The 23,854-nt window shown below is 47.7% G+C and overlaps 1 protein-coding gene and 1 long non-coding RNA gene across 7 annotated transcripts in view; one reads left to right on the top strand and one right to left on the bottom strand.

Moving 5' to 3' along the window:
- LOC132343899 (uncharacterized) lies at window positions 1-14,218 on the bottom strand. Its single transcript, XR_009492926.1, has 2 exons — window positions 12,710-14,218; window positions 1-10,746 (listed from the first exon to the last, which is right to left on the bottom strand). It is a non-coding gene; the product is annotated as an uncharacterized lncRNA (long non-coding RNA).
- The window catches only part of STX4 (syntaxin 4), an 18,413-nt gene continuing 5,297 nt past the window's right edge, over window positions 10,739-23,854 (top strand). For 3 of the 6 annotated variants that reach the window (XR_009492789.1, XR_240015.4, XR_240016.4), the window contains exons 1-10: window positions 10,739-11,036; window positions 11,224-11,325; window positions 11,439-11,538; window positions 11,675-11,749; window positions 12,481-12,551; window positions 14,218-14,326; window positions 14,410-14,486; window positions 15,059-15,196; window positions 16,097-16,207; window positions 19,263-19,550. Coding sequence is in view for 3 of the 6 variants with exons in the window: in NM_001035064.1 (NP_001030236.1) it covers window positions 11,007-11,036; window positions 11,224-11,325; window positions 11,439-11,538; window positions 11,675-11,749; window positions 12,481-12,551; window positions 14,218-14,326; window positions 14,410-14,486; window positions 15,059-15,196; window positions 16,097-16,207; window positions 16,314-16,394 (894 nt within the window). In the remaining 3 variants the exon portion in view is untranslated. 6 annotated transcript variants of the gene reach the window in all.

The raw sequence follows: 23,854 nt of genomic DNA on the forward strand, positions 1-23,854 counted from the left end.
TTTTTCTTTTTTTTTTTTGGCTATATACCAGGGAATGGAATTGCTGGGTCATCTTATTTAACTTATATGCAAAGTACATCATGAGAAACTCTGGGCTGGAAGAAGCACGAGCTGGAATCAAGATTGCTGGGAAAAATATCAATAACCTCAGATATGCAGATGACACCACCCTTATGGCAGAAAGTGAAGAGGAACTCAAAAGCCTCTTGATGAAAGTGAAAGTGGAGAGTGAAAAAGTTGGCTTAAAGCTCAACATTCAGAAAACAAAGATCATGGGATCTGGTCCCATCACTTCATGGGAAATAGATGGGGAAACAGTGGAAATAGTGTCAGACTTTATTTTGGGGGGCTCCAAAATGACTGCAGATTGTGACTGCAGCCATGAAATTAAAAGACACTTACTCCTTGGAAGGAAAGTTATGACCAACCTAGATAGCATATTCAAAAGCAGAGACATTACTTTGCCAACAAAGGTCCGTGTAGTCAAGGCTATGGTTTTTCCAGTGGTCATGTATGGATGTGAGAGTTGGACTGTGAAGAAGGCTGAGCGCCAAAGAATTGATGCTTTTGAACTGTGGTGTTGAAGAAGACTCTTGAGAATCCCCTGGACTGCAAGGAGATCCAACCAGTCCATTCTGAAAGAGATCAGCCCTGGGATTTCTTTGGAAGGAATGATGCTAAAGCTGAAACTCCAGTACTTTGGCCACCTCATGCGAAGAGTTGACTCATTGGAAAAGACTCTGATGCTGGGAAGGATTGGGGGCAGGAGGAGAAGGGGATGACAGAGGATGAGATGGCTGGATGGCATCACTGACTCGATGGACATGGTGTGAGTGAACTCCAGGAGTTGGTGATGGACAGGGAGGCCTGGCGTGCTGCGATTCATGGGGTCGAAAAGAGTCGGACATGACTGATAGACTGAACTGAACTGAACTGAAGGTAGTTCTATTTTTAGTTTTTTGAGAAACCTCCATAATGTTTTCCTTAGTGGCTGAAACAATTTACATTCCTATCAGTGGTGTAAGAGGATTCCCTTTTCTCCACATCCTCACCAACAGCTGTCATTTGTGTGTGGTTTTTTTTTTTTTTTTATGATACCATTCTGAGTGGTGTGAGATGATTTCTCATGGTGGTTTTGATTTACATTTTCCCTGATGATTAGCAGCATTAAGCATGTTTTCATGTATCTGTTGGCTATTTATGTATCCTTGTTGGAAAAATACCTATTTAGGTCTTCAAGACAGGGATTTTTGCTTGTTTTGTCCATTGCTGGTTCTCTAATTACACTATGGTACCTGGCACACAGTAGGTGCTCAATAAATATTCATTAAATGAAGAAAAAAACCCACCAGGGACTTTGTTGGTAGTCCAGTGGTTAAGACTCTGCACTTACAATGCAGCGGGTGTACAATGCAGGTTTGATTCCTGGTCAGAGAACTAAGATCTCATATGCTGTGTGGCACAGTCAAAAATTTTAAAAAGAAACTAAATATTGATTAAATGAGTGAATGCATGAAAGATGCACAACTCAGACCTGGCCGTGGTTCTATGGATGGACACAGGCACACACGATGTGATGACAGTGATAGTCTCTGTCATGGGTCAGTGATTGTGACCTCAACATATCCATGATCACTTAAGTCTACTCAATTCCCCTGTGAGGTGGGTTGCCTGGACCACACACCAGCCTCTCTGCCTAAGTGGCCTTTCTAGAGCATCAGTGTCACCAGGTCACCTCCTGCTCTGAAAACCTCGCCTGTTCCCCGTTGCTGATGAGATAAAATCCAGACTTCCTCACCTTACTTTCCACTTTAGCATCCCCCATGTATCTGATTCCAGTCCCAAGCTACTCCCCATGTCTCCCCACCTCTATGCCTTTCTTCATGTTATTCCCGACTCTTGGAATACCCTTCCCTTTCCCATCCCCAGTTCTAATTCCTACTCTTCCTTCCAAGTGTAGCTGCAGGAGTCTTTCTTGACACTCCTGAAGCTGGAGAGCAGCTTGTTACATACACAGATGACCAGGTCTCTTCCTCAGAAATTCTGAGTCAGTAGATCTGGGTTTTTAGCACGGACCTTTGGCAATTCTTATTTTCAGTCAAGTTTGGGAACTATGGTATATCAGATAAGCAATGTTAAGGCTAGATTATGCTACACAACAAACATCTCCCAAATCTGAATGACATAATACAACAAAGGTTTATTTTTGCCATGGGCCTGAGTTACTTCCCAGAGCACCTGTCCTTCAAGGGAGACTCAGAGACTTATCAGCCTATTGGGCTCTGGGTACCTCATATTGAAGGACTCCATCTGATTAATTTCTGCCTCCCCATGGTACCTGGGATAGGACATAATGCACCTGCTTGCTCAGAAACAGAAGAAGAAATAACCATTTGACCTATTCATACATGAACCAGTATTTATTGAGACCCTGCTGTTTGTGCCAAGAGCTTTCCTGATAGCTCAGTTGGTAAAGAATCCACCTGCAATGCAGGAGACCCCAGTTTGATTCCTGGATTGGGAAGATCCACTGGAGAAGAGATAGGCTACCCACTCCAGTATTCTTGGGCTTCCCTGTGGCGCAGCTAGTAAAGAATCCACCTGCAATGTGGGAGACCTGGGTTCAATCCCTGAGTTGGGAAGATCCCCTGGAGAAGGGAACAGCTACCCACTCCAATATTCTGGCCTCTATTGTCCATGGGGTCGAAAAGAGTTGGATACGACCGAGTGACTTTCACTTTCACTGCTGTTTGTGCCAGGACTATGCTCTGTGGCTAAAGACACAGAGGAGGGCAAAACAAACATCAACCTGTCCACATGGAGCTGGTTACTTAATTTCTCTAAGCCCTATTTTCCAGATCTGTAAAATGGGCTCCAATCCTCACCCTTTAGGCGCAACATGAGGATTTACTGAGAAAATGAGCATGGAAGCCATTTGTAAATTTGAAAGATCTCAACTCAAGCAGATGTGGAATAGCACTGTTATTCTGGTGTGTGGCCTTCCCTGTTCCTCCACCCCTTCAGATCCAGCACTCAGGTTATACTCATTGCCTGTGTGCTGTCGCTTCAGTTGTGTCTGACTCTTTGCAACCCTATGGACTGTAGCCCACCAGGCTCCTCTGTCCATAGGATTCTCCAGGCAAGAATACTGGAGTGGGTTGCCATGCTGCACTCGGGGAGAACTTCCCGACCCAGGGATCAAAACTGCATCTCCTGCACCTCCTGCATTGCAGATGGATTATTTACTGCTGAGCCACCGGGGAAGCCCTTATGTTCATTAGGCCTCTGGAATTTGGTCCACATCCCTCTACATGCTGTTTACACTACCTGTTCAAATCATCCTGAATCTGAAAGTGAATATAATGTTGATCACTTACATAGTTCTTATCGTGTGTCAAGCTAAGCTTAAGCGGTTTTGTTTTTAAATCTTTTGGCTGCACTGTGCATCCCTGACCGAGGACCATACTCACGCTCCCTGCATTGGAAGTGTGGAGTGTTACCCGCTGTACCACCAGGAAAGTCCCTGTTTAAGTGTTTCATTTGTGTTAATTCATTTAATCTTCATGATAACCATCTGGAGTTACTGTTAATATTGTTTCTACAGATAAGGAAACTGAAGCAAAAAGTTTAAGTAACTTACTCAAGACAAGAGCAGGGATTCAATCCAGGCAGAAATTGTGGAGTGTTGAAACATTCTTCTCATCAACTGGTAAATGCCTCCCAGGGGGCTCTTTCTAGCCCTTTTCTCCATCAAAACCAGAGTCAACGTCATGCCGTAGAGACTAGAGCATGGTACTGACTTTGTAGATGTATTTTGGGCATTACAATATTGTCTCCTCCTATCCTGGTACATGGTATATCTAGCCACTAGTTTCGGACATCTTTAAAGTCTTTCAAATAAAGTTAAAAAATTTTCTCTCATAAAGGCCCTTAATATATTATTTTTTAAAGGATTTTTTTGATGTGGACCATTTTTAAAGTCTTTATTGAATTTGTTACAATATTGCATGTATTTAATGTTTTGGTTTTTGCTTCGAGGCATGTGGGCTCTGAGCTCCAAGACCAGGGATCGAACCCACATCCTCTATTAAAGGCAAATTTTTAAACCACTGGACTGTCAGGGAAGTTCCAAGGTCATTAACATATTTTTAAAAGATTATTTTTAGGCATGATATATTTCTGCAAATGGTGTTTTTCCATTTCCTAACAGTTTGTTGCTATGATTTATAATGGCAGTTTATTTTAAGGTATTTCTCTTATTCCCTCCAACTTGCCTCCACATTCAGCCAGAGCCAGAGACTCAGGAGTGATGTAGGACCCTCCTCCTATCTCACCTTCCCTTCAAGTCTGATGGATTCTGTCTCTCTCTTTTTTAAATGTTTATTTTTATTTATGTATTTGGCTGCACTGGGATCCTAGTTGCAGTGTGTGAGACCTAGTTCCCTGACCAGGAATCAAACCCAGCTCCGCTGCATTGGGAACCTGGAGTCTTGGCCACTGGACTACCAGGGAAGTCCCTCTGGATTCTCTCTCTTTAGTACATGTTCCATCCCTATCTCCAGGCTTCAGTGTAGGCCTCACTATTTTGGGCCTGACTCATAACTGATCTCCCAATCAACCTTCATGCAGGGAGGGCAAAAGTCAACACTTACTGCACCCTCGGGCAGTTAGATAAAGGTGTCCCTTTCTCACAACACTCTGCCTCCTTCTGTCAGATAATTGTTGTAACAAATATTCAAATATGGACTACATGGTATCTGCATGCTGCTAGCCCTTTTGTGGGGTACCTTGTGTAGGGTGTACTGGCCTTACACCTTGCCACCAGAGGATATCTCCATAAAATGAAAGTTTGATCATGGTATTCTATTGTGGGCTGGATGTCTGTGTCCCCCCACTCCCCAAATTCATATGTTGAAGCCCCAATTCCTAATGTAATGGTAGCAGGAGGTGAGGCCTTTGGGAGGTAAGCAGATTTAGATCAGGTCATGAGAGTGGAGCCTCTGATAGGATTAGTGACCTTATAAGCAAAGGAAGAGACAGCAGAACTTTCTGTTTCTGCCATGTGAAGACACGGTGAGTACAAGCCAGGAAGAGAGCCCTTACCAAGGACTGAATCTATTGGCACCTTCACCGTGGACTTTCCAGCCTCCACAGCTGTGAGAAATATCTATTGTTTAAGCCACAGAGTACATGGTACTTTGTTAGAGCAGCCCAAGCTTGCTTAAAATTACTCACAGGTATCCCTTTACCATTCTTTCTTTGATATAATTGTTTAAAATAAATGATACTTTCACATGGTTCAAAAATCTAAATTATATTAAAATTTTACTGTAAAAATTCTTACTCTAACAATTGTACTCTCTACCCATAGGAGCCACCTTTTTTGGCTTATGCAACATTCTAAGATTTCTTTACGAGGTTACAGGAAAAATACCTACAGGCACACACACACACACACTCACACATACACTTTTTCTCTTATACAACAGTAGCATGATACATTCATTCTAACATTTTAATTAAAAACATGTTTTGAAACGTTTTCACATTTATACACAATGAATGCCTTCATTCTTTTTGATGGCTGCATACCCACTAATGGACAAGTTTCTGATGTATTGCAAACAATACCCAATGAATAGCATTGATGTATGTATGTGTCATTTTACACAGATGCAGATCTGGTGACTTAAAATTCCATTTCCTCACCCTTTGCAGCCCTTATGGACTTAAAACTTAAAAATATGATGCCAGTAGTGTGCAACTTCTGAGCAAGGCCTCAAGAGACCTTGCAGCTTCTACTCGCACCCTCTTGGAACTCTGAGGCCACTATACTCTGAAGAAACCCAGGTTGAAATACCACACAGAGAGAGTGTGTGGTTCAGCCGTGTTGGTCAACTGGACCATCAGAGCTTAGGTCCCAGACATGTAAACGTGAGAAAGGTCATCATGGGCCACCTAACTCCAGCCAAAGTACAAGTTGATTGTTGCTATTTGAAAAATCTAAGATGAGACCAGCAGAAAAACCACCCAGCTGTCCTTAGAATCTGGAGAAACAATACATGCATTCAGAATTCAGAAACAGTATACGAGGACTTCCCTGGTGGTCCAGTGGCCAACACTCTGCACTCCCAATGCAGGGGGCCCAGGTTTGATCCTTGGTCAGGGAATTACATCCCACATGACACAAAAGATTTTGCATGTCCCAATGAAGACCCACCTCAGCCAAATAAACAAATATTAAAGAAAACAAACAGTATATGCACTCAGAATTTTGACATAAAATATGGTCTAGGTTGTATCATTTTGCACGCCCCATCAACACGTGAAAGTCCCTGTTTCCCCACAGTTTTGCCAAAAGACTGGGTTGCCAAACATGAATTTTGTTAGACTTCCCTGGAGGTCCAGTGGTTAAGACTCTGTGCTTCCTCTGCAGGGGCATGGGTTCCATTCCTGGTTAGGGATCTGGGATCCCACAAACTTTGGCATTCCAGCCAAAAAAGAAAAAAAAAAATGTTGTTAATGTAATATATCTCAGTATTATCTTAATTTTCACTTCTCTTACATGCAAAAATGAACATCTGCATATTTAAGTCTTTATTGTCTTTTTTTGTGATCTGTCATGTTCTCTGGCTGTTATTTTTTTATTGAACTGTTGGTCTTTCTTATCACTACATGGAGCTCTTTAAATAGTAGGGAGATTAGCCCTTTGTGTATGATAAGAATTGCAAATATTATTTTCCCAATTTGTCTTTTGATTGTGCTTTCATTTTTTTGCCATGTAAAACTTTTTCATGTAGACAAATATATTAATCTTCTATTTTACATTTTCTGAATTTTTTATATCCATTGTGGCTTAGCTGGTAAAGAATCTCCCTGCAATGTGGAAGACCTGGGTTCGACCCCTGGGTTGGGAAGATCCCCTGAAGAAGGGAAAGGCTACCCACTTTCCAGTATTCTGGCCTGCAGAATTCCATGGACTGTGTAGTCCATGGGGTCAAAAAGAGTCGGACATGATTGAGCGACTTTCACTTTCTAATGTACTTTTGTTTTTTAATTGAAGTTTGATTTACAATGTTGTGTTAGTTTCAGCTGTACAACAAAGTGATTCAATTATACATATATATGTCTGTTTTTTCCAGATTCTCTTTCCTTATAGGTAATTATAGACTATTCAGTGTAGTTTCTAAATTTTGAGTTGTAGTTAGAAAGGCCTTCCTCATTCTGAGTTATAAAGAATTTTGTCCATTTTTTTTCCTAGAATTTCTCTGGGGGTTATCCTAACCAGCTGTGTGATGCATCACCTTCAGAATGAAGTTCCAGGCCAAGGTTATGGCACAGGTGACCTGGTGTCATCCACACGGAAAGGAAACAGGAGGAACAAGAAGTTAATTTAGGAGATTCTCAGGGGAGACGATGTGTGGTGTTTGGAACATGGTGAGTTTAAGACATTCATGGAACTCCAGGAGGGGATGTCCAGAAGGCAAGTGGATTCAGAGGTCTAGAGCTTCGGAGAAAATTGGGGGCTAGAGATATGGATTTGGGAGCCAAATATGGATGTCGATTAAAGCCATGAGAGACAAGAGGTTCCCAGGTGGCGTTCTAGGGTGTGATTAAGGTCAGGCTCAAGACACATCATGAGGAGAGAGTGGTGGGGCTTCATCTCTGTAGCCCTTGGGGTTTCGGTACAAAACCAGCCTCAGAGACATTTGAGGGTGCACAGAAGCCCTATGTGACCCATGCATGGATATCTTTGGTTCTCGGTGTGTATGTGTGCTTAGTCTTTTAGTCATGTCCAACTTTTTGCAACCCCATGGACTGTAGCCTGCCTGGCTCCTCTGTCCATGGAATATTCCCAGCAAGAACACTGAACTGGTAGCCATATCCTTCTCCAGGGGATATTCCCAACCCAGGGATCGAACCCAGGTTTCCTGCATTGCAGGCAGATTCTTTACTGTCTGAGCCACTAGGAAAGCCCTTGGCTCTTGGGAAGACAGTATATAGGGAATGAGAAGAGGACCAACAACCTCCCTAGCAGACTGTTCCCACCCAACAGATGTGGGAGAGAGACTCATGATGGGGGAAGGGAAGAGACTCATCTTGCTGTTGGCCCCCACCTCCCCACCAGATGATCCAAAGTAGAGCATTAATAGGTGGCAGCAAGTCCCCCAGGGGTGGGTGGGACACAGGGAGCCACTCCTGGCTCGTGTTTTTCTTGGATCATAGTGTACTGGTTAAGAGCATAGAGTCTGGAGCTTCCTCTCTGGTTCCAAATCCTGGCTCTCATATTTGCTAGTGTGTAACTTTGGGCAAGTTACTTACTGCCTCTGTGTCTTAGCCTCCTCCTCTGTAAAATGAGGACAGTAATACAGTACCAATCTCACAGAATGTACATAAGGCTGAAATGAGTAAGCTTTTATTAAGTACTTATATTGGTGCCTGGCATACAGTAAATGCTAAGTAAATGTCAAGTAAAAAGAAATTGGGTAGACTTCCATGGTAGTTGAGTGGTTAAAAATCCACCCTGCCATGCAGGGGACACAGGTTCGAACCCTGACTGGGGACTTAAGAACCCACATGCTGTGGGGCAACTAAGCCCGCGTGAGGCAACTCCTGAGCCCGCAAACTCTGGAGCCCTCCAAAGAACCAGAAGAGAAGCCCAAACGCTACAACTAGAGAGTCCATGCACCACAACAGAACATCCTCCATGACATAGAGAAGATCTCAAGTGCTGGAACTAATACCTGATACAGTCAAATAAATTAATTAAAAAAAAAAAAAAAGAAATTGGGAATTCTCTGGCAGCCCAGTGGTCAGGACTCTGTGCTTCACTGCCAAGGATCTGGGTTCCATCCCTGGTTGAGGAATTAAGATACCTCAAGCTGCATGGTGTGGTTAAAAAAAAAAAAAAATTCATTCCTTCATGAGTATTCATTAATCAGCTACTATGTGCCAGGCAGTGTTGCAGGCGCTGGGAACATGGTAGTGAATAATTAAGGTGAAAATCCCTGGCCTCTTGGAGCTTACATTCTAGTAGGGTGGAGAGGAGGGGTGGAGGCAGACAATAGATAACACAAATTAGCAAAATACATGGTATGTCAGATCCAAGTGAAGACATGAGAGATGGGCAGGAGTTGGCAAGGATCTGGTGCATGGTGGGGCTCAGGAGATGAAGAGGGGAAGAAAGACCCTGGAGGAGTAGCAGCATGGAATCCCTGGCAGAGACACCCCGGCTGTTGACATCCTGGGATCCAGGAAAACTAATATTCCTCTCAGCTATTCTGAGACTCACTGAATGACTTTGGGGTTTCCTTCTATAGAAAGTGGGTTCCAAAAGGGCAAGGCATTCTTGTCTGCCCTGATATATCTCTGGCCCTAAAACAGTGTCTGGACCATACAATAAATATCCACTGAATGAATGAATGTCTACAGGGTTAGGGTTAGGGAAGTGTTACCAACACCCTGAAGCATAAAAGAGAAGACTAGGGAACCATAAGTTTCATCTTCAGTTATATAAGAGGCTAAGACTCTATCAACAAATATTTACTGAGGGCCTAACATGTGCTGGGTTTCCCAGTTGGTTCAGTGGTAAAGAATCTGCCTGCCAGTGAAGGAGACACAAGAGATGCTGGTTCGATCCCTGGGTTGGGAAGATCCCCTGGAGGAGGAAATGGCAACCCGCTCTGGTATTCTTGCCTGGAAAATTGTATGGACAGAGGAGCCTGGTGGGCTACAGTTTGTGTGTGTTAGTCACTCAGTCGTGTCCGACTCTTTGTGACCCCATGGACTGTAACCCTCCAGGCTCCTCTGTCCACAATCATGCCCTCACTTTAGTAACTCACAGGCCACGACAATATGGAATATTTTTGTGGGTTCCAGAGGGTATACCCCAGTGCAAGGTGGGGGTCTGGGGAGGGGGTTGTCTAAGTGACATGCTGCTCAATGTAACAGACCGTTTTCTTAGCCCGAGCTGCCCTGAAATGCCCTGCTTGAAGGTGGTGCGTGCAGCGGGACTGCAGTGTTCAAGCCGGGCGCCAGCCAGCCGCCCACCTGTCAGAAACTGTGCCAGGAGTATGCGGGAGAAGAGAGTTCCGCCTCGGGTGAGGTCACTTCCCACCCCCAGATGCTCTGCCTACAAAACCTTGCAATTCTCTGACGCTGGATCTTATTCTTTTCTGAATTTCAAGGTCTCATGATGTTGACAGCTCCAAATTCGAAGTCGTCAGTCTGCCCACACTCGCAGACCCAAAAGAAAGGAAGCCGGATTCAGCTTGGGTCCTACCACCCACTGTCTCTGGGGGTAGTCAGCGCCCCCTCCCCGCCTCGCGGGGGTTCTGAAGGGAGGTATCTCGGGCGCGGGGTGCCGAGGACGTCGTGGGGAGATAGGTGTTCCGGAGATGGAGTTGACAGGGCCGAGACATGTGACAGTCGAAGCGTCACGTTCTGTGGTCTGAGACTGGGACCAGGCTGGTCACATGACGCGAGCGGGGGGGTTGTACTATGGTGTGATGCGAGATGAGGGGGCCTCACAGATCACGTACCAATGACGCATTCCCACCCGTTTTGGCAACTAGATTTCCGCTGGAAGATGCGATAGTTCCGGCAAAGGGGGCGGGTTCTCACGTCCTGGCAATTTCGCTTCCGTTCGGGGCGCTGCGGCTTCCGACCTCAGCCTTTCCCTGGGGTGGGGAAGAGACGCGATCCGGTGCGCATGCTCCAGTCTTTCCAGAGGGGGCGGGGCCGAGGCTACAGGAGAGGGCGGGGGGGGGAAAGAAAAGGGAATTCCAACCTGTGGAATCTTGGGGGTCCCCGAGGTCGGCTCCTTCCCTTTGAAACTGTGAATGGTGCCAGGGACAGAGCCTCTAGCGACTCTTGGGGGAGGGTTTGGGGTCTGCAGGGTGAGGGCGGAGGGGAGTGTCAGAGTGTGAGTTGGGTACGGGAGTTCCAAACTTAGAATCTTGAGGCCCGCCGGGCTCCGGCGCCGGCGAGAGGGATCTCGGGCCGCCATGCGGGACAGGACCCACGAGCTGAGGCAGGTGAGAATTTGGCGCAGCAGGGTTGGGGCCGGGTGGACGGGATGGCGTCTGCCGGAATGCAGGACTCCTGGTCCTCGGGGCCGGGAGGGATGACTGTGGGGTAGGAAGGTAAGTCCCGGAAGCCCGTGAGTTCTGCTGGGGGAGAGCAGTAGCAAGGAAGTGATGCCAGTGACCCCGGCCCTGGCAGGGGGATGACAGCTCGGACGATGAAGACAAGGAGCGAGTCGCGCTGGTGGTACACCCGGGTACTGCACGGCTGGGGAGCCCGGACGATGAGTTCTTCCAGAAGGTAAGAGGCTGGAATCTCAGCCAGGATTCACGAGGGGGCTGGAGGGCCCGAGAAGCAGAGCAGCCTGGAGCACCCCCCATATCTCCCTCAGCCCTCTCGGTCATCGTCCCCAGGTTCGGACAATTCGGCAGACTATCGTCAAGCTAGAGAATAAAGTCCGAGAGTTGGAGAAGCAGCAGGTCACCATCCTGGCCACGCCCCTTCCCGAGGAGAGTGAGTGAAACCCTGGGTGCAGAACGCATGCTCAACCAGAGGGCTTGTGGGGGTTGTAGTTCCACACAGGTGGTGGCCAGGGAGATTTGTTGAGGTAGAGGTTGCTATTTGGGCATCATGGCTTTCTCTTGTTTAGGCATGAAGCAGGACCTGCAGAACCTGCGCGACGAGATCAAACAGCTAGGGAGGGACATCCGCGCGCAGCTGAAGGGTGAGCTCCTAGGACCTCAGCCAGATACTTTCCTCTGATCCTGCCCAACTCCTGGTATATCTGGGGAGTGTGTGGTCCAGAGAGGCCAGTGATATATATCCAGGTCACACAGCAGGCCAAAGTCTAGAATCTCCATCTCCTGGCTTCCAGTCCAAAGTTCTTTCCACAGCATATGCCTGCCTCTCAGGTTCCCTTATTTATAATGAAACCATTTCCATTTGATCTTTGTCCAAGGCAGAGGTTAGCGTTGCTACCTTCAGGTCATTATCTACATATAACTGTATAGTCTGCCTTCCACATCCCAGGTTCTGCAAGGGTGGATTCATGCAACTGTGGATTGTGTAGTACTGTAGTATGCATTTATTTTCTTAAAAGTTGGGTATAAGTGGACCCACACAGTTGTGCAAGGATCATCTGTACTCCTACAATTCTTGCTGCCCAGTGTGTATTCTTTGGGCGGGAAGATGTGGGTTTTGTTAGGAACCTTCTCCAAACATGTGGGAATTCTCTGATGTATTTATTGCAAAGAAAAATATACTTTTGCCTGTCAGAGGCTCAGAAGTAGTCATTTTATGATGAATTTTATTAAAAAAAAAAAAAAAAAAAAAAGCCCCGTGGAGATATTGTATCTCTATTGTATGGCTGGGTGGCTGGGTCCCAGTCCCCAAATGAATTTCAGAAGCCAGAGGTCAAACCCCCTCCTCTACCAATACTTTTGTGTCTTTCCATAGCCATAGAGCCCCAGAAGGAGGAAGCTGATGAGAATTATAACTCCGTCAACACAAGAATGAGAAAAACCCAGGTGGGTTCATTATTCCCAGAAGTAGGACATTTCAGCAAGTGTTCAGTAGATCATTAGATGGCAGATGTAAGAAGGCAGGGCTCTTAGAGATCATTAAATCCAACCTGATGATTTTCCAAATGAGGAAACTAAGGCTCAGAGATAAAAAAAGGATTTACCTCAAGGTCAAGAACCCGGGTCTTCTGACTTCCAATCCATTATAACACCTTGCCTTCTTCTCCTCCATTCAGTGAGAAGTTGCTGAGACCCCAGACATGATCTGGGCTTGGCTGTAGGAGATATACTTTCTAGAAGCCAAGATGGGGAGTTAAGCTTGCATAGATGACAAAGACATTACTCAGGTAGGACTTGGTAGTTAATGACTCTGCCCAGGGAAAAAGAGGGTGCAGTCAAGTGACTAGGTGGTTCCCTACCCATGTGATGGGGACATCCTCTGCCCCAAGGACAGAATTCAAGAAGTTAGAAAGAGGAACTTCCCTGGTGTGTGTGTTGGGGGAAGGCCACAGTATCATCATCTTAATAAGGAGATTTGAAATGGTCTGAGCAGTATCCTCTGGGTGCCCAGAGAGGCATGGTTTGGAGTTCTTGGAGATCAGAGGTGGAGTAGGTGGGCCCAGAACTCAGCAAAGATCCCAGATTGAAGATTGAACAATTTGGGCTTTTTTTTTTTTTTTTTTTAATGGAAGAGAAGGAAAGAGTAGCTTTATTACTTTGCCAAACAAAGAGGGGAACACAGTAGGTTGGTGCCTCAAGAACTGCCCCCCCTACAATTTGGGCATCTTGAAAGGGTGCAGCTGAACCCAGGATAGCAGATGTGTCCTGGAAAAAAGGAACTCCAAGGAATGAGCAGATTTTAGACATCAGGAAAATGGACAAGCAGGGAAGGCATTTCCGGGGGGTGAGGGGTGAGGGGCTTGTGGTAGTCATTGTGTGAGAGGCTGAGTGCCCAGGTGGGCCTGCAAAATCTGGGCAATCAGCTGACTGCCAGGTATCCTGGCACACCTTTAGTCTAAGCAGGGAGGGTGGTGTTCAGCCAGCATTCCACTAATATTCTTTGAGGGCCTACTGTATGCCAGACCCTTTTCTAGCTGTTTAGGAAACAGCTGTCAACAAATGATCTCTATCCTCATGGAGATTTCATTCCAGTGGGGAGAGAGAGTCACCATAATAAATCAGTCAATTATTGTAGAACATAGAAGTATTAAGGGAAAAGAGAAGAGGGATTGAGAACAGCGGGAGAAGGCAGATTCCAACAAGGTGGAGAAAACTTCCAAAGGTGACACTGGAACAAAGACTTCCAGGCTTCTGTGGGGCCTGAGCATTCTGGGCTGAAGAACTGGCAACTGCAGAGGCCTGACGTGGGGCTGTGTTCTGATCAGGGAGGAGTCAGGAGCCCACTGTGGCTGGAGGGAAGGAGAGAGGGAGACAGTGTGGGGACATAAAATGAGAGAGGGAAGGTGGGAAGGGGTGGGTCCTGTAGGGCCTTGTAGGCCCTGGGAAAGGCTATGGCTTTTACTTTGAGAGACCACGGGAGCCTTTCAAAGAGGTCAAGGCCACAGGTACCTCTGAGCTCATGCTCTTTGCTCATTGTACCCAAGGGGCTGCTGAGGCCCAGACCAGGCAGGGATCTGCCCAGGGGTCCCCAGCTTCTCTTCTCCCTCCTTAGCACGGGGTCCTGTCCCAGCAATTTGTGGAGCTCATCAACAAGTGCAACTTAATGCAGTCTGAATACCGGGAGAAGAACGTGGAGCGGATTCGGAGGCAGCTGAAGATCAGTGAGTTGTGGTGCCCATTGTGGTGCCCGGCACACAGGGTCAGCTGACCCAACCAGCTCTGAGCCTGGCCTTTTCCTTCACAGCAAATGCTGGAATGGTGTCTGACAAGGAGCTGGAGCAGATGCTGGACAGTGGGCAGAGCGAGGTGTTTGTGTCCAATGTGAGTGGCCCCCACCAGCCTCTCTCTGCTGGGCCCCCCATCCTCTCTGAGTCCTTTTTTTAAAAAATTATTTATTTATTTATTTTTAGCTGTGCTGGGTCTTTGTTGCTGTGCAGGCTTTTCTCTAGTTGCAGCAAGCAGGGGCTGTTCTCCAGTTGCGGTGCATGGGCTTCTCCTTGCAATGGCTTCTTTTGTTGTGGAGCACAGGCCCTACAGCCCGTGAGCTCAGTAGTTGTGGTTCTGGGGCTCTAGAGCACAGGCTCAGTAGTTGTGGCACACGGGCTTAGCTGCTCCGCAGCAGGTGGGATCTTCTTCCATCAGGGATCGAACTGGTATCTCATGCATTAGCAGGTGGGTTCTTTACCACTGAGCCACCAGGGAAGCCCTCCTGGCCCTTTTTCATGGAGGGAATCCTGAGGCCCAGAAGGGAACATATTAGCCTGCCTGGCATCCCTCATTAGGGCCTGGGCCCCAGTTCTAGGCCCGAGGGCTGCCCCAGAGCTGAACAGGAACTTCTAAACGTGCTGCTGATTTCCTTGTGACCTGTCCCATCACTCCTGTCCACTCTGCAGATACTGAAGGATACACAAGTGACTCGACAGGCCCTAAATGAGATCTCGGCCCGGCACAGCGAGATCCAGCAGCTGGAGCGCAGTATCCGTGAACTTCATGAGATTTTCACTTTTTTAGCCACTGAAGTGGAGATGCAGGTGGGTGCCTGAGGCTGCTGGCTGGGCTCGATCCAGTCCCCAGATGTGAGAGCATGTCATGACTGTCAGCCTGCTTCCACCCTTAGCCTCTTTCACCAAGGCTTTTGTTACCCTCCAGACTGGCCCTTACTTCTATCCTTAGCTGTGTTCCCAGATTTCATCCTCCTCAGTAGCTACTCCAATAATTACTGCTTTATACCTTGTACCCCATCCCTTGAACTGCAGCCCACACCACGTATGGCCCCAACCCTGGCTCCTCCTCCAGCAACAGAATCCATTCTTGTACACTTAAGAGCTCTTCAGTTGCCCCCTAGAGGGGCCTGCCTCCTAAAATGTAGACAAGGGTGGGGTGGGAGGTGGTATTCTTCCCCCGGCCCTTATCTCATGATAAAGGGAGCTTCCAGGTCCATCTGGGAGGAGCTGACCCCAGTGCCCTTTTGCAGCTGGGAGTCCTGGGGGAGAGATTTCACTCTGTAGGAGTCCAGGATCTGAAGGCTGGTGGTACTGTGAGGAGGCAGCGATAGGGAGGGCTTCCCAGCAGCTGGGAGCCAGGCCTAAAGAACAAGGGACTTCAGACAGGTTTGCGAGGGGACAAAAGATCACCCTCTGTGAAAACATATGAGCCATTCAAGGTGCTCCGCTCCCAGCCAGCACTGCGAGTAGAAATTGTATGGGGCGAGGGTGCAGGACAGAAGGGAGCATACGGTAGGAGGGAGCCTGGAAGCCATCCCCAGGCGTGTGGACTTCTGTCACATGCGGTCCTGTCCCCACCTCTTCCTTAGTGCACCGTTTTCTGCCAGGAGTGTCCTTCAGTCCTCTGGATGGGGTGGGCAGAGGAGCTGCTGGGCCTTCCGCCCCCAGTCATTCCTTCCTGCCTGAACCGCCTCCTCTTCCGAGCAGGGGGAGATGATCAACCGGATTGAGAAGAACATTCTGAGCTCAGCAGACTATGTGGAACGTGGGCAGGAACATGTCAAGGTGGCCCTGGAGAACCAGAAGAAGGTGCGCAAGGTGAGCCTCCGCCCTTCCCCCCGCCACCCCTCCCCCCGGGTGGCCCTCCCTCCACTCCTGAGTTTCCCTGACACCCACCCCCCCTACCCTGCTTCCTCTCCCACAGAAGAAAGTCTTTATTGCCATCTGTCTGTCCATCACTGTCCTCATTCTGGTGGTCATCATTGTCATCTCCACGTTGGTTTGACAGCGCCGCATATTCTTGGTGAAATACCGTGGGCCTGCCCCCTGGCCTGCCCCATACCCGACCCCAGCCTTTTCTCCTCTCAGACCCTCTTCTGCCGCCTTCCCTTGCAGACACTAAGAGCACCAGGGACCCAGGGTCTGCCTTCTCTCCCAGCAGCTGGGGGTGGGCTGGACAGAGCCTCCAGCCAGACCCCTTCCTCACAGTGGCCTTGTGCAGAGGGGCAGACAGTTCTTCTGGGGTCGGCAGCCACTCATCCATGGGGGCCTCACCCCTGGGTCACAGTGCCTGGGGGCAGGCCTGCAGTGTCCTGTTTGGCAGAGACATGTAGTTTTGTAAGAAATTAAAAAAAAAAAACAAAAACCTTGGAGATTCCCCTGTGCACGCGTGTCCTTGAAAAGTTTGGTCCAGGGCCTTCAGGTATCCAGCCTGCTCACCTCCCCGCCACCCTGGGGGACAGACCCAGCCCAGGCAGACTCAAATCAGACTGTCTCAGGTGACCACGCCAGGCTGGCAGCGCCCTTCTACTCTCCCATGAAAATGGATGGGGCCTGGAAGAGATGACACCCACATGTGGCTCAGTACTGTCCCTGGGGAAAGAGCATTGTGAGGACCTAAGCCCAAAACAGTGAGGCTGAGCCAGGCCAGGCTGAGACACAGAGGGATGTGTGTGTGGCGTCTATGGGCATTCCTGAGGCCAAGAAGAAGGGGCATTCCTGAGGCCAAGCAGGAGAGGCACTCTGAAAAAGGAACTGAGTCTGTTCCTTTGGATACAGTGGACAAGGAAGGGCCTGTCCCAGAGGTGGCCATATTTGAGTCCAATGGGAAGCAGGGAGTCCAATGGCTAGTTACAGGAAGAATCAGTGAAGAGATTGCCAGGCAGAGGGTTCAACAGGCCAGGCCTTGTGCTCAGAAAAAAGCATTGCCTTTTCTTTTCTTTGTATTCATTTATTTAATTTACTTATTTTTGACTGTGCTGGGTCTTTGTTGCTGCTCCTAGGCTTTCTCTAGTTGCCATGAGCAGGGGCTACTCTCTAGCTGTGGTGCACCGGCTTCTCTCTGGGGCTTCTCTTGTGGAGCACAGGCTCCAGGGTGCCAGGGCTTAGTTGCCCCGAAGCATGTGGGATCTTCCCAGACCAGGGATCAAACCCGTGTTTCCTGCATTGGCAGGCGGATTCTTAACCACTGGACCAAGGGAAGTCCCTATTTATTTTTTAAATTAATTTTTATTGGAATATAGTTGCTTTACAATGTTATACTGTACAGCAAAGTGAATCAGCTGTATGTGTACGTTTATCCCCTCTGTTTTAGATTTCTTTCCCATTTAAGGTCACTACAGAGCAAAGAATAGGGTTTCCTGAGCTATGCAGTAGGTTCTCTTAGTTATTTTATACATAGTAACAATAGTGTAACAATAGTGACCGGGAAGCCTGGCGTGCTGCAGTCCATGGGGTGCAAAGAGTTAGACCCGACTGAACAACTGAACAAAACCCCAAAACAATAGTGTATATATGTCAGTGCCAATCTCCCAGTCACCCGCCCACCGCTCCCTCTCCCCACTTGGTGTGGCATTGCCTTTTATATAAGAGTTCAGATTAGAGAGGGAGGCACTCAGAATCAGCCCACACCTTGTTTCTCAGGGGTCTTGTGGCTGAAGCGGATAGAGGAGGCCGAGGAGCCGAGTTTCTATGATTCACCTGAGTTCCAGACTCCAGCTCGAAATTTCTAAAAGTTCCAAGACCCATGCCTGGTTTCTGGAGCTGGATGTAGCGCCTGTTTCCAGAAACTTGGTTTCAGGGCTCCTGCCTCCGAAGCCTGGTAGGAATGGGGGAGGGCCTGACCCCTGACCAAGGTTTGGGGGCGGGGTTCCAGCCGCCTTGTCCCATCCCACCTTCGATCCCACTGGTTGCCGCTGCTGCTCCTGGCTGCCCAGCTGTATCGTTTGCTTCGGCCGCCAAGTATGGGGTACACACGTGGGCGCCGGGGCGACGCGAGCCAAGGAAGGGATGGGCCAGTGGAAGTTGGTGCAGACTCGGACCCAGCTCCTGGAACCGGGCTGGGGGAGGGACCAGGGGCCGGGATTGGGCCGCAGTGGCGTGCGATCGGACCTGCCCGGCTTCCTCCCGAAGCTGGGCGCCCTCCTGCAGCGCCTCCCTGTGGCCCGGAAGCGGCGGTTGCGCGGGGCCTGCGCCAGGTCCGAGGGGTACACTTGGTACCGAGCTTACGGGGCGTGGCTGAGGGGTTGGCCGGGCTGACACTTGGAAAACGGACCGTTCGGATTGGCCAGCGGACCTAAATGTTGTTCCTGAAGAGCATCAGGATTGGTCCGCAGGGCGTCCTGAAGGAGTGAGCATCCGGAATTAAACTGCAATTAGGTGTGGGCGGGGCCTCAGAGCGAGACCTCAGTCGCACCGAAAAGCGATTGGATCACACAGCGCAAGGGGCGTGATCAAACGCCTAATAAGGCGGAAGGGGGCTGGCCTGGGAGAGACCCGTGAGGGTAGGGGCTCAGGACCTCACGTGAGAAGGCGTGGCCGGGTCCCGCCCCCTAGCAGCCGGAACTTGCGGCTGCTAGAGATTCCGGGAGTGTACCTACGCGTTAGTCCTGCTTGAGGTCCTGTGTCCCGTGTACAGAAGAAACTAGACGCCTGCAGGAAGAAGCCCTCGTTTTTAGCAGCGTGCAAACACTCTAGATGTCCACCCAATGGGGAAACTGCGAGACCGGATGGATGCTGCCTCAGTAGAAGACTGATTTGGACTCTGGGCTTCCATGATTCTCCACTCTCCATCTCTTCCCCTACGGCCTGCTTCTTCAGCGGAATCCTGTCCTGTTGGTCGCCTTTATCCACTCTCTCACTTTTCTGCCTTCAGAATCAACTGAAGTTGCAACCCGTGGCGCCTACCGGGATCTGACAGAGACTGTCAAACCGACGCGGAGATTGCCACGTCTACGCAGCTGGGTGTCCACGTAGGGCATGTGCCTTCTGCTTGGCAGTGCTGGACAGCGCCACCCCCGAGAGGCTGCTTACTTGTCTCAGGACGCCATCCAGAACTTCTCAGAAGAGTTGGCTAGACGGCCGAGCAAGGGCTCGGATGGCGGGTTCAGTAATTTGAATTTTTCCGATGGGCTGTGGGGACCCATGGAAGGTTTCTGAACAGGTGAGTGGCAGGTTTGGAGCAGACCTAGTAGGCAAGTGGACCCAGGCACTGGAGCTTTTACAAGTTCCCTTGTGTATACCCCTTCTGTGAGGGAAACCAACCTGAGTGAGGGGCTATGGGAAAATTTTTTCACTGAAAAGTTGGGTGCTGTCAGCCCAACTTTTAAGGAACACCGTCTGCGTGAATTGTGGCTTTTCCAAATCCATCTTGTATCACAACCTTTCAGCTGCAGCCTTCTCCACTTATTCCTCACCCACTGAATATTTCATGGTTCAGATTCTTAAGAAAAGAGACCTGATTGGTTTAGGTCAGGCTACATTGACCTACTTGGGAATTGTTTACCTTGAGTCAAGATTTTACCCTTGACCAAGGTGTATGCCTGGAGAATCCCAGGGACAGAGGAACCTGGTGGGCTACAGTTCATAGGGTCGCAAAGAGTTGAACACGACTGAAGTGACTTAGCGCATACACAGGATGTATGAGAGATGTTACAAGGTTCAAAATGCGTCCGCACAGTGTGTGTGAAGGAAGAATGGATGAACTCAGTGATTGACGTTTCTGGTACAGCCCTGTAGTAGATTATATTGCTGTTCCACATATATGCTGTTCTTCCTATTGGGCCCCTCACGTGAGGAGGATTATACATTCATGCCCACTTACAATAGGCTTGGCTATATAACATGCTTTGGAATCTGAGTAGATATTAAGACACCACTTCCAAGTAGAAGCTTTAAGCACCAGTGAGTAGTCTGGCAGTTTCCCATCTCTTTTTCCTCTGCCACGAACCTGTCAATTGCCAGATGAAGACTTCTTCAGCCTGGACCCCAGAATTAACAGGACATGAAGCTGATCTGTAGCTCACCTGTAAAATGAGGTGTGATGTAAATGAGAAACTTCTCCTGCTGGAAGCCACTGATATTTGGAGGTTGGTTTTTACCAAATTATCATAAGTCTAGTTCAGCTGTTACAGAACTAGTACCCAGAAGTGAGACGTTGCTACAATAAAAAGAAAAACCTGAGTTGTGTGTCATTAACTTTGGATCTGGACAGTGGCTGGCTGGTGAGGAAACTAGCATTGGAAGTTGCAAAGATGGTGATGTGTGTTATGTAATGGTGAAGCATTTGTTTAAACTGTAAGCTGGAAATAGAACTAAGAGTACAAATAATGTCCAACTGAGTTTAGAGATTTAGGCCAAAAAATGGGGAAAGAGAATATTAGTAGCATGCCCTGGTTGCTGTTGGGTGCATCTGACAAGTTACTATAAGAAAAATGACTCAGAAAATAATTGGCCACTTTTTAAGCAGAAATGGAAGAGAATATAGAAACTCCAGGCAAATGATTAAAAAAAAAAATGCATTTTTGGCTCTGCTGTGCAGAATACAGGATCTTAGTTCCCCTACCAGGGATTGAACCTGTGCTCCCTGCATTGTGAGTGAAGAGTCCCAGGGAATTCCCTGATCCAAATTTTTAACCAGTGAAAGATGCAACTGACAAGACCCTTAAGCCACAAAGTTTCATTAAAACTCATCTTTGTGGGACTTCCTGGGTGGTCCAGTGGTTAAGTCTGCAATTCCAAGGCAGGGGGCATGAGTTCAATCCCCAATCAAGGAACTAAAATTCTACATGCTTCAGAGCAACTAAGCCTGCAAGCCACAACTACTGGCACCATGCGCTCTGGAGCTAATCCCCAGCAAAGAAAGATTCCGCATGATGCAAGGAAGGTCCCTTGGGCTACAACTAAGACCTGGCTCAGGCAAATAAATAAAATGAACAAATAAATAGTAAAAATAAACAAACAGTCAAGACATCTCCAAACCAGGATATGTGTTATTAAAAAATTAATCAGTGTGTTGTGACAAAAAATTACAGGGGCTGTTCTAAAAGATAGTCAGGAATGGCTTCTTAGGGAAGGTGACTAATTCAAAGAGCAGAACTGACAGCTCAGAAAGCAGAATAAAACCATGGAGGATTGTTTTTAGGCCTGGAAAGCTAAAGAAATTTGCTCAGCTGGTTTTTGAAATTGCTTTGGATTAGTCACTCCTTTTTGCTTTCCATTTCTCCTCTTTTTTAACCAGAATGTCTATTTCTATCACCTGATGCAATTCCCGGGCTTCCCTGGTGGCTCAGTGGTAAAGAATTTGCCTGCCAGTGCAGGAGACACAGGTTCAATCCCTGGGTCAGGAAGATCCCCTGGAGAAGGAAATGGCAGCACACTCCAGTACTCTTGTCTGGGAAATCTCATGGACAGGAGCCTGGCAGGCTACAGTCCATGGGGTTGAAAAAGAGTGGGACACAACTTAGAGACTAAACAACAAAAAATGCATGTCCTAGGATTGCATGTTGGAGTACATGACTTGTTTCATTCTTTTTCTTTTTTGGTGGCATGGCACAACATGTGAGATATTCATTCCCCAATCAGGGATTGAACCTAAGCCCCCTGCATTGGAAGCACAGAGTCTTAAGCGCTGGACTGCCATGGGAGTTCCCATGACTTGTTTTTTTTTTTAGATTCATAGGTCCACAGATGGGAGGAATTGTACTCCAGAATGGATTATACCCAGAGCCTCATCTGCATCTAATTTAGATAATGAGATTTGGGACTTTTGGTTTGATGAGATTTATGAGATTTTTTTTTTTTTTTTTTTTTACTCTGACTTGATGCTGCCATGGGATGAGACTTTTAGGGACCTTGGGAGGAAGTAAATGCATTTTGCTTGTGGGACAGATGTGCACCTTTGAGGCCTAGAAGGTGAACTGTGGTAAGGAGAATAATGGCCCCCAAAGATTCCATGCCCTAATCTCTATGAATGTTATGTGCCAAAAAGGACTTTGTAGATGTAATTAAGTTCACCAATCAGTTGAGACAGGGAGATTGTCCTGAATTATTCATATGGGCCAAATGTAATCATATGAGCTCTTAAAAGCTGAGAAGCTTCTCCAGCTAGCTACAGAAGAGGAAGACAGAAGTCAGAGAAATTTGAAGCAGGAGGACTCAATGCACCATTGCTGACCTTGAAGAGGGAAGAGCTCCTAGCCAGGGAATATAGACAGCCTATAGAAACTGAGAACAAACCTCTGGCTGACAGCCTACAAAGAAACAGGGACCTTAGTACTACAGGCAAATGGAACGGAATTCTGTTAATACCCCCAGGTGAGTCTGGAAGTGGATTCTATGCCAGAGCCTCCAGATAAAAGCTCACATTGGGCAAGACCTTGACTTCAGCCTTGTGAGACACTAAGTAGAAGCCCAGTCAGAGCCTGGACTTCTGAACCTACAGAACCATAGTATAAGAAATAGATGTTGTTTTCAAGATGTTAAGTTTGTGGTCATTTATTATGCAGCAATAGAAACAGCAAGATTTGAGCGGAGATGTGAAAGAACAGAAAACATCATGGGCAAATTTAGGGTGATGGGTTCCATCACCAGGAAAGAGCAAGTGCAAAGTTTCCATGACGGAGAAGAAACAAATCAACAGAAGGTCAGCATGGCTGGAGCCTGCTGAGTGTAAGGAACAGGTAAGAGATTAGTCAGAACTGGGATAGGACTTGAATGGAAGGCAGGCTCCAGGGAGAGGGATTTTTGTTGAAGTGGGCTGTCTGTGTCTGTGCTAAGTTGCTTCAGTTGTGTCTGATTCTTTGAGACCCTATGAACTGTAGCCTGCCAGGCTCTTCTGTCTATGGGATTCTCCGGGCAAGAATACTGGAGTGGGTTGCCATGCTCTCCTCCAGGGATCAAACCTGAGACTCTTATAGTCTCCTGCATTAGCAGGCGGGTTCTTTACCACTAGCACCATTTGGGAGGCCTGAGAGTGGGTTATGCATAAGTAACTGAGAACAAGTCACCAAATTTCCTTGGTTGAATCCAGAATCACTGCCCCACCTACAGAGCCTGCTGCCTTCCCTGCTTTGGCCCTGGTGCTAGAGTTTTCTCCTGTGAGGAATTCTAATTTATCCAGCCACTTGGCTGGGGAGGGGATGATGACTGCAATCCATAATAAGGAGTGATGTCAGCTATTGCCCTAGCGGCGGGGGCTATGATTTTGCATTCCCAAGATGCATTCACTACCTGGAACAGTCCTGGCAGAGTCAGGGGATTAAAGGAAGTTGGGACAGAAGAAAAGTGAGGGCCAGAAGTCAGACTGTCTGGAATTATCCAGATAATGGGGACAAAGACATCACAAGAAAAGAAAACTTCAGCTCACTATTTCTTACGAACATAGATGTAAAAGTCCTCAACAAAATACTGGCAAACAAAATCCAGCAATATATAAAAATGACTCTACAAGTGAGGTTTATCGCAAGA

Source organism: Bos taurus, chromosome 25 (genome assembly GCF_002263795.3).
Source record: "Bos taurus isolate L1 Dominette 01449 registration number 42190680 breed Hereford chromosome 25, ARS-UCD2.0, whole genome shotgun sequence".
Classification (NCBI taxonomy): domain Eukaryota; kingdom Metazoa; phylum Chordata; class Mammalia; order Artiodactyla; family Bovidae; genus Bos; species Bos taurus.